This window comes from Montipora capricornis, chromosome 12 (genome assembly GCF_036669925.1).
Source record: "Montipora capricornis isolate CH-2021 chromosome 12, ASM3666992v2, whole genome shotgun sequence".
NCBI lineage: Eukaryota > Metazoa > Cnidaria > Anthozoa > Scleractinia > Acroporidae > Montipora > Montipora capricornis.
Genome location: NC_090894.1, coordinates 40,468,445 through 40,478,444, shown reverse-complemented (window position 1 = coordinate 40,478,444; position 10,000 = coordinate 40,468,445). Strand labels below are relative to the sequence as shown.

Sequence of the window (10,000 nt, the reverse complement as noted above, 5' to 3'; positions counted from 1 at the left end):
CATTGTCCTCGTCATCGCGTTTGCTTTCGCGATTTCTATTACCAGTTGGCTTCTTGGTTGATTTGATCTCCTCATTTTCCAGTACATAGTCATCATCATTGGATGAAATGGCAGGATTTCAGATGGGGGTGTATTTAAGAAGTCTTCTCTTTATAGAGCACTGGAAGATAATAGCCTCCATATCCCAGGTCCAGCCCCCCTTCCAGGTTCAGATGAAGTAACCCCACACGTTATTGTAGCAGATGACGCCTTTCCACTTAAAACATATATCCAAAAGCCTTATTCTAGAAAGGGGTTAACCCAAGAACAGCGCATTTTCAATTATAGATTGAGTCGTGCCAGAAGGGTGTCAGAGAATGTGTTTGGAATTTTTGCTAATCGATTCAGAGTATTTATGCTACCTATGAATTTAGTCCCAGAGAAAGTAGAAATGGTAGTGTTGGCATATGTCGTTTTACATAATTTCCTAAGAACCAAACTTGAAGGTAACTCAATATATGTGCCACCTGGATTCCCGGAAGCTGGAGGAGTGAACCACAGCCCCAAGGCTTACTGTCTATGTCCCACCAAGAGAGCAACCACTGTTCAGCAGGTGCACAAGCCATCAGAGACAAATTACGTGACTATTTCTGTTCTGAAATTGGCGAGGTTCCATGCCAATGGGCTATGGTATAACAATAACTCTCCCATTAATTTGCAAGGCTATTTCATACAAACCTTGTTACTTAAATTGGACTTGCTAGACTTTGGAGTGATATACTCACTGAGAAATCTCACTTGTTCCAAGTGTGCCCATTTACTGACAGGGGTCAAATCATCTCTGCCAGCACCACTTTTAGGCTTTTTGCTACCCTTAGTTCTTTCACGAGAATACTGTAAACGGAGACCTTTAAGTTTCTTTTGCACTTCTGCACCTGGATATGACATTGTTTTACTAAGAAAAAATTATGTTCTTAAAGTATAATGACTTCTGACAACTTGTCCTTGTAAGTGTTGATGGCTATAATCAGTTCATTTCTAGTAACAATCAAATAATTAAAAGGATGGGTCATTTGTATATTTACCACAAAAGGATTCAGTTTCAGTGTAGAACTGAAGACATATTTGTGTCCCATACAAAATTAAAGACAGATAGTGGTCAGGTTTAGTCTATGTTTATTGATCATGAGCTAGTTTCAAAGTTAATTGCTTACATTGTCCCCAATTCCCACAACTGGAAAAAGACCTACACATAATTTGTTGTGTGATCACTCATTCCAAACAAAACTCTTGTAACTCTCCTTTGTTGACACAAAAAGTTAGAAAAATAAAACATACCACCTTCAGGATAGTAAAACATCACAACAGTTTACGGTTGTCTGTTCAGTGACCTGTCCCTTGAATGGCAGCGAGGCTGGAGTTTGTTTTGATACAGACCTTGTGCTTTTGTTTTGTAAATCAAGTTGTAATATAACTAGTTTTCACTTACAAGAGAAAAGCAGAGTTTTGTAACAAAATAAGGTCACCTCTAGGCTCGCTTGCATTCATAGCCCAGATAACTGGACACACAATTGTAAAATGGCCTGTTATGAGCAGATGATCGAAGTTTCCAAAGCATTATCAACTCAAATTACAAGCATAAAGCTTCTTCAGGCCAACGGGGAGGGAAAACTCACATTAGATCACGAGGAGCAATCGTGGGGACAGCATGGGAAACTGTCACAATCTAGAAAACCCCCAACCCATCACAACGTACAAAATGTGAATTATGATTAACTCATTTGTTGTTCCCAGTTTGACCCCAATCTCTGCCACTGCTTTATCTCTCGCATTTTCTTTGCCGATTTTTCTAAAGGGTTCGACTTGGTCGATCATAAGGCCCTCACAGAAGAACTTAAGCACTTAAATGTCAGCCGATGTCTCATTCGGTGGGTTGGGGCGTTTCTCTGGTTCAGGCCTCAGCGTGTTATGTTAAATGGCTCCTTGCCGCCTCCTGTTTTTCCCAATGGGGGAATATCGCAGGGCACTAGGCTCGCACCATTGTTGTTTGCTATCTTGGTGAATGGGTTGGCGAGTTTCTGGCCATGTCGTGTTCAGTATGTCGACGATACCACTGTATTTGAGATCATCCCCAGGTGCTCGCCAAGCTATTTGCCCTTTATGGCTGACCATATTTGCCAGTTGGCCACTGAAGATAAACCCTTCTGGAAATACACCCACAGCCTGAGGACTGACCTTTAAACACAAGATAAACAAATTACTGGCAGAAAACAATTTTAATAAAAGCTACATGTATTTTATTTGTTCGAAGGTATAAGCTTTTTTAATGTGTTCTTCTTGGAATAGCCATGCCCACCCAAACTACGTCGTTAGAAATTTTAAGAAGGAGAGCTCTCTCAAAAGCAAAAGAAAAAGAAACTGCGAAAAATGATAAGTTTGAATCTTTGTGCATTGAAAGAGTCCATATATAGTCATAAATCGATAGTTAATTTTACAACAATTGTCTCGCTTGTTTTCAACTACGCGGCCTGATTGCTTACATGTAGGTTTCTAAGGATAGAAAACTCATCTAATGTTCCATTTTTTAAGTAAAATAGTCTTTCTGAATAAGTATTATAGTCCAAAAGCTTTGAAGGAAAACATAAACAATCACAGATTTTTTCCCGGCGCCGCCATCCAAAAACACAAACTATCTTCAAAGATGCAATGCAATGCAATGTCCTTTATTCACACGCCTAGGTTTCTAAGGAAAGTAAACTCATCTAATCTGTCCTTTAGTTCTTCTAAAAAAGTATAATGGCTCAAAAGCTTGGAAGGGAAGCATAAACACTTATACTTATGGATTCTTTCCCGCCACTACCATCCACAAACACAGGACAAGGTTCACAAAAACTCTCTTTGAAAAAACAATTGCTCCAGCGGTCCAACCTTGGAAAAAAAGCAGAACTGTGTTATAAAACAAGATAAAAGGGGCTCAAAAATGATTAAAAATCGTTTGGAATACTCACGTTTACCTGAGGACGCCCAAACACCTAATCTCACGTCCTGAACGAGATGTGGATGACAGCTTTGACATGGACCGTGGTGGTCGAGTTCGCTCAAGCACTTCCGGTCGGCGTCCACTTGGCTCGTCGTTGTGGTTGCTTAAGGTCCCTAATATCCCTACTGTCGACGAGCGTGAAGGCAAGCTCAGTATTTGTCAAATTTGCTTTGGCAAAGGTGGATGAAACAATATTTGCCGAGTCACATTGAAAGGAAGAAATGGGGGACTCCTAAAGGGAATCTGAGGGTCGGTGATTAAGTCCTACTTGTAGACTGCACGAGTGGTAGAATCAAAGAACTTAAGCAATGGACGTTTTCGGGAGGACAGCGACTTCGGCCGGAGGTGAAATCATGATTCATGCAATACTGTGCACGATCACGCCAGCTTTGCAACCATCCCCGGGACGTCGGCGACGTGAAAGTCCAAGGTTTGGCGTTGTGGTGAAAACGTGAGTGTCAATTTTTCATTTTGCTCATTTTTGTAACCTGTAAATAAAGAATATTTTTCGGAATATTACCTGTGATGTGATTTTTAATATACAGGTGACATTCTAGGTCAAAACATCGTTTCTTTTTTATCTCGACCACTTGTTAATCCTCTTTTAGGTAAACACAGAACGATGGCAAGCTCGACAAACTCAGAACTGCAAGTGAGGTTAGCTATCGACTCTGTCCGAAGACTTGAACACAATTATTCAGAGTGTATTCTAAAACACTTTCTCGACCAGATTCTTTTTTATTTACAGCGGGAAAAGCAAAAAATATATGTATATATAAGCTTTACTTCCGTAGTGATACTGTGAGTTTTAGATATCAATCTCTCGCTAATTTATGTCAAATTTCTCAACGAATTATTGCCGCTCATGCAAATAACTTTACTTTTTGTCAACCGGAGATTTTTCAGAATTTTTTTGAGGATTTATCTTGAAGGAATTCTGTTTTTTGAAAAATACATTTCCAACCGTCGAACCAGGTCGAGATTAAATTAATACCTGGGGAATTAATGGATCGATTATATTGTTAAACTATTTAGCTGTGACCAGAATCAAAATTTGAAATTAAATATTCATGCATGCGTAATGACCAATAAATTCAAGCTCACGGTTTTGAATTTGATATCACTGCTCCGTTAGAAGTTAATTCTGCATTCAAAATTCTGAATGAGTTTTTCATCTAATGAAATCCTGAGATCCCTAGTTTCTCAAATTCATTGTTAATAATGCATACAAGGATATTGAACTTCGAAATTGACAACTAAAAATATGCAAATAATCTGGCCATTATCCATTGGTGTATTGACGATCTGCTGCTACTGAAAACAGAAGCTTTGCATGTGTGATTTTGTAAGTTATATACTGACTTTTATTAAAGCCAAGTTTGCATGCTTCATTGACAATGAAACAAGAAGGCCTGTTTCTGTTGCGTGCGCAGCCTTGGTAAAAAAATAAACAATCTTTTACTTCTCATTTTGTTACCTAGAATAGTGATGGAATGGACAAAGCAGCACGACAGGGCTCTCCTAGACGAAATAAAAGTCGGAGATCTTTTTCAGTTTAAAAAGTGTACTCCAGAAAAAGGTCAAGTATGGGATTCTATTGCTGATATTTTAAATGCAATGGACTACCCAAAGTTTAAAGTTTCTAAACGATCATGGCTAGATTGGTGGACACTTTTACGAACAAAGTATAAAAGACGTATCTCAGAAGAACTTCAAGCTTGTGGAATAGATGCTGAGGTCAGTGAATCTGATGCAATTATTGAAGATCTTATTGGCAAAGAAGACGCTGCCGTTGACAGTGGTAAAGATGGAAAGAAGAAAGCAGCAAAAAGGCAGCCGAAGAAATACGGATAAAGGCCATGGAACGTTTTGGACAGTCAAGCAAGAGAAATGGTGATGAAGGGGAGGAGCCAAAAAGAAGAAAAGGAAAAGTGGCAGCCATGCAGTAGAGTTCCTCAGAGAGAAAGCAAAGCTGCTCTGAAGGAGGAGGAGCTACAGCTAAGGAAAGATCAACAAAGCCAAACACTGTTGTTACTACAGCAGCAGCAACAAATGGATCAAGCATTCCCTTGTCAACAAAATGTTATCGAAAGAGAAGAACTAACTAGCTGTGTAAGTAACTGAAGTTGTTGTTGTTGATCAACCTTAGTTTTTGTTGAATGACAGGTTAAGAATAGAGATTTTGGCTTTGACTCTTACTAACATTCATTACTTTTATGAAAAAAGCACAATTACATTTACGTAGTATAATGTTTAAAGTTTTATGTTATAATGGACATGTAAGTTCTTGTTGAAACTCTCAGTCATGGGTTTTTGGTCATGCAGAAGCATGAAAGGAAAACTAAGCCTTTAACTTGTTTCTTTTATTATTACATTATGATTAAATATATTTAACATGTCATTATAAATGTTTCTTTTATGTAAAAATTTTCACTGTTTAAACTTTTGTGCCTCTCAAACCCTGCTCGCCTGGAAGCAGGGGGTACTCCCATATAAAAAGGATGGGGCTGCTTGTAAAAGAAACCCTTACAGGTACCATTATCTTACTTTGTGGGCGAGGAATTTTTTTCACCCTTAAGAGGCACCAATTCTTAAACAAAACATTATCTCCTGTTTTTGGCTCAATATCCTAAAATGTACTTCAAAAGTTCCTGCTGTGGACCTTCATCCCTAAAAACTACGACTAGCTTCCCCATCCTTTTATACAGGAGTCCCCCCTGGCCCTGCTGCACCTGATACTCTTGACCTTACTCTGTTTTACATGCATTTTTTCACTCTACTGATCGAGTGTATGGTAGTCAATTTACCCTAGTGAGCCTTAAACATCTTGAATGACTGAGTTAAAACTTGCGCTGTACATTTTCCAACTTCGATAGAGCATACTCTATCTGAACGTCCTCTCTGTAAGCTATGCAAAAATGGTCCTGCAGGGTGGGGGGTTCAAGGTCATAATATGTGTCAGTATTGTTGCCATATAAGCAGCTCAAAGCATTTTGCAGAAGGGCACAAACAATGTACATCGTTCCAATGCTGCTCATCCCTTTCTTAAGAATTTTTTTTTTAAATCCATGAACTTGAAGTAATCCACGATATCACCAAAAAGCCACTCTACCGACACTCTTACAGAACTCATTGAATTGTTGTATGCTTCCCTTACGGGAGTAAGGTGAGGGTTCCAGAGGGCCCCTGAAGGTGAACTCTGAGAGGGTATGCCGGGTCCCCATATCAACACATTGGTACTCCTGTTGTTGAGTAGGAATAGTAAGAATAAGCTTCCAGATCCCGAAGAAGCCCAGAATCATGCAACATTCCTGCATCATGCTTCTTATCCTCTGAGGCAAAGAGGAAAAAAGCAAAGCAATAAAGGTTGTTACAACCTGTACTCTACAATTTGATCAACCTAAGGCCTCCCTCCAAAATATTTTAATATCCAGCAACAGAATTAAATTGGTATTCTCTCATTCCTGTTTTTGCTCCAAACTAGGAAAACGTTTCAGTGTTTTTCATATAAGAGCATATACTTGAATGAGTTTGTATGATATTAAATTTATCCATGCCCAATAGGAAAACTACATCAAGTCATTTTGATTTATGCCAGCTCTATTCTCCCACCTCTATTTTCCCATGTTAAACTTGAAGTAGTGTTTAATGAAACTTTCCCACTGGTCCAAACATATTTGCAATGAGCCCATTAGGTTTGGCAACCGACTCGAATTTGAGAGCATGGACTCACTCTCTTATGTCCATTGTAAACAATTCTCTGTATCTCCCCTAGTCCTGAAATCGGCCGCACTGTCCCGTCAATGAAGCCAAAACAGTTGTCCAGTGCTGCTGCTTTATCTGAGATGGCAGTAGCATACTCTTCAAGCGGCCTACCATTGAGTATAGTGGGATTCCACTGAGTGATTCGGTGGCCATGTAAGTCATAGATAAAATCCATGACTCGGTTTGTGATCATACAAAGTTCAGGAACAGGTCTTCTAAAACGCGCAATCATATCGCTATAACAACAACCGTAAGCTAGGCGTCTTAATAACATACAAAGTCCTTCCATGCCATCGCATACAGTCCTTTGCTGGCACTTAAAAGTTAGTGGAATCTCCAGAACCTCTCCAAGCGTGTGAGGATCTCTTTTTTCTACTCGAAACTCTGCCTTACATTTGGCTTCATCCATGTTTTCGAGGTCAAACGGACTATACCTGTCCCAAGGAAAATCTGGGTTCTTCGACTGATTGTCTTCCCATTGAACGAGAAATCCATCATTGGAGGGTAAATAGGGAGCTTAAGATAAGGACGTTTTCGACGCGACGGCGACGTAAAGACCGATTAGGATTGGGGCGAGTTTAACTGCGCATGCGATTTCCAACATTCCCGCCGTCGCCCTCACGTCGGCGACGTCAGTTTGGGGATTTTGCCGTCGCAGTGAAAACGTGAGTATTTATACCGGTATTTCTTTCTTGTATTCTTCATTCCTTGCTTTTTTTTCAGTTTCTTTATTAGCACAACCCACCTGGGGATGTGCCAAGTAACTCTAGCGGCTTTTTGTGCTCTCTTCACAGATAAAACTCAGGAAAATGACCGAAGACTCTGAAGCTAGTTCAGTGAAGACAAAACAATCTAAGTAAGTCTGTAAAGATAAATAAGCTGTTACGTTCAACGAATTCTTTCTTGTAAAACGATTATATATATTATATTTTACTGACTCCAATACATTTTTTTATTTCTTAGTAACATATTGAATCCGAATTTTCTGAGGCGATAAAGAATTTTGGAGTTCTGGAGGCTGCTAAAAAGTGCAGAGATAAATATTTTGTTTTGAATTTTTTCACACTTAGCCAACAAATCCACTACATAGCTCATCGATATGTAAATGTGCTCTTAAGGCTTGTATAACCACACTTGGAAATATTTCTTCGATGAAGTGCTGTGAATCTAGAGCAATAATTTATGTGGATACGTACAGTGCGTATTAAACAGAACAATTTCATCCAGCAAATATTCAATAAATCAATACAAGGACTCAGTCTGGAAGAGGAAAACTACTGTTTCCACCGTTTTTTAAATAAAGTGCTAAAATAAACTTTAATTCCCTCTTTCAGCACAATGGAGTGGACAAATCAACATGATACATTATTCTTGAGAGAGGTCAGGGGATCAGATCTTTTTGAAACCAGAAAGGGGAGCCCGGAGAGAGGAAAATTGTGGGATGAGATTGCCACAAGACTCAATAACCTCACCCAATGCAAATTCAATGTGAACAAAAGGTCGTTGAGAGATAGGCTCAATCTTCTAATGTCCAAATTCAAAGCAAAAAATAGGGAAGAAGAAAGAGCAAGTGGTATTAGTCCAGAAATACAAGAGATAGATACTCTGCTGGAGGAGCTGTGTGAAAAAGAGGAAGAAGCTAAAAATAAGCCTTCGACTGGCAACAAAAAGCAAAGCCTTCAGAAAGAGAAGGCAACTGCTGAAGAAATGCGGTACAAGGCAATGGAAACCATGGGAGAAACTCAAAAACGAGTGGAGAAAACAAATGGAGTGGTTCCAGCAAAGAAAAGCAGGAAAAGTACAGGAGATGCTATTGGATACTTGCAAAAGAAAGCAGAAGAAGAGATGGCATTAAAAAGAGAAGAAATTGAAATAAGAAAGCAGGAAGAGGCAAGAGGATCTCGTATATCAGAGCAGCAAACAAAAATGCAGCAAGATATGCTAAAGATTATTCAGCAACAACAAGAAGAACAGCATAGACAGCAGCAAAGAAACCAACAGCAAACACTACAGTTTATGCAGTCTATGTTAAACCAGCAGCAGCAGCAATCACAGGCTATGTTAGCTTTGATTGAGAGGTTGGCTCCCAAGGAAAAGCGTTAACATTTTTTTATTGCAACTTCTCTTTTTCAACTATGGCACCATTGTAATTTTTCTCTTGTTAGTGACATAATTTTGCATTCAACTGTTCTTTTAACTCCATTTCTGCTAGAGTGGTAGTTGATTGTTGAGTTATCATTATCATAATCACATTTTTTTTAGTTTCATTGATCCAGTTTGAATTTAGCTGTATTATGCATGTGTCAATCAGGTGATTACCCTATCAGAATACAGGCTATGAAAATATGTCATATATTAAATTGAGTCAAGTGATTATTGAAAGCCCTGACTACCTTGCAAAATATAAATTTGATTTGATTTTTTGAACTGACAAAAATTATTGTATTGTGAAAAGGTTGATTTCTTCAATACTTACATTTGTGTAAACAATGTATACCTTGTTAAACTTGATATTAGAGATGCCTCAACTTTGAAAGTACTTGCCTTTATCAGCATTAAACTGGGCCCAGTTGTTCAAATGGCGGAAAGTGCTCCTCCTCTAAAGAAATCGTTATAGTGATTTATGTGCTGGATAACACTATCTGACTTTTGAACAACTGAGCATTGAACTAAATGGCATGCCATTTGTCGTATAAGTGGATGCCATAGTAACAACTGCTTTCATTTTTTGTGGAACAATATGTCTGCTTTGTATAATACAATGTATGATCTTTTATAGGTTGTGCTGTTTCCCAAAGCAGGGGGGTTGGGGTGGGTGGGGAGGTTTTAGTCTAGATTAGGGAAACCAGGAATTGCCACTAAAACTAAAAATCAAATCGACAAGTTTGAATTTACGCAACTTAGCCGAAAAGCTACTCTAGGATAGTGGCAAAGGGATTTTGGGAAGTTAAGTCTAGTAGAAGGTAGCAAAATTCAGCTGAACTAGCTCTGGTATAGATTAAGGATTCCAGGGTCCCAGCAGGACACTCGACCAAAAAAAATAATAAAGTACAACCAACCCCCTCCACCACCCCCCAGGGCTGATTCTGGGAGGAAAGTGTTGACCAGTTGTGTGACCAGGCAGTAACCGAATAAATATAGCGAATGTTTTAGGTCACCTGAAATACTCCTGGAGGCTTGGGGGGTCTAATTCAAAAAATTCTGAGGTTTGATTAC

The 10,000-nt window shown here is 39.0% G+C and overlaps 2 protein-coding genes and 2 pseudogenes across 2 annotated transcripts in view; 2 read left to right on the top strand and 2 right to left on the bottom strand.

The window, feature by feature from the left end:
* Nucleotides 1-3,641: 3,641 nt before the first annotated feature.
* LOC138027647 (uncharacterized) lies at nt 3,642-5,123 on the top strand (annotated as a pseudogene).
* A 736-nt stretch (nt 5,124-5,859) lies between these two features.
* LOC138025882 (uncharacterized) lies at nt 5,860-7,489 on the bottom strand (annotated as a pseudogene).
* LOC138026957 (golgin subfamily A member 6-like protein 2) lies at nt 7,375-9,039 on the top strand. The gene is made up of 3 exons (XM_068874434.1): nt 7,375-7,449; nt 7,579-7,640; nt 8,119-9,039. The coding sequence occupies exons 2-3, from the start codon at nt 7,594-7,596 to the stop codon at nt 8,885-8,887; spliced, it is 816 nt and encodes a 271-aa protein (XP_068730535.1). The 5' UTR covers nt 7,375-7,449; nt 7,579-7,593; the 3' UTR covers nt 8,888-9,039.
* Nucleotides 9,040-9,876: 837 nt separating this feature from the next.
* The window catches only part of LOC138027524 (uncharacterized), a 1,408-nt gene continuing 1,284 nt past the window's right edge, over nt 9,877-10,000 (bottom strand). Inside the window, exon 2 of the mRNA XM_068875077.1 lies at nt 9,877-10,000. This exon is cut by the window's right edge and continues 351 nt beyond it. Coding sequence (XP_068731178.1) covers nt 9,939-10,000 — 62 coding nt within the window. The 3' untranslated portion in view covers nt 9,877-9,938.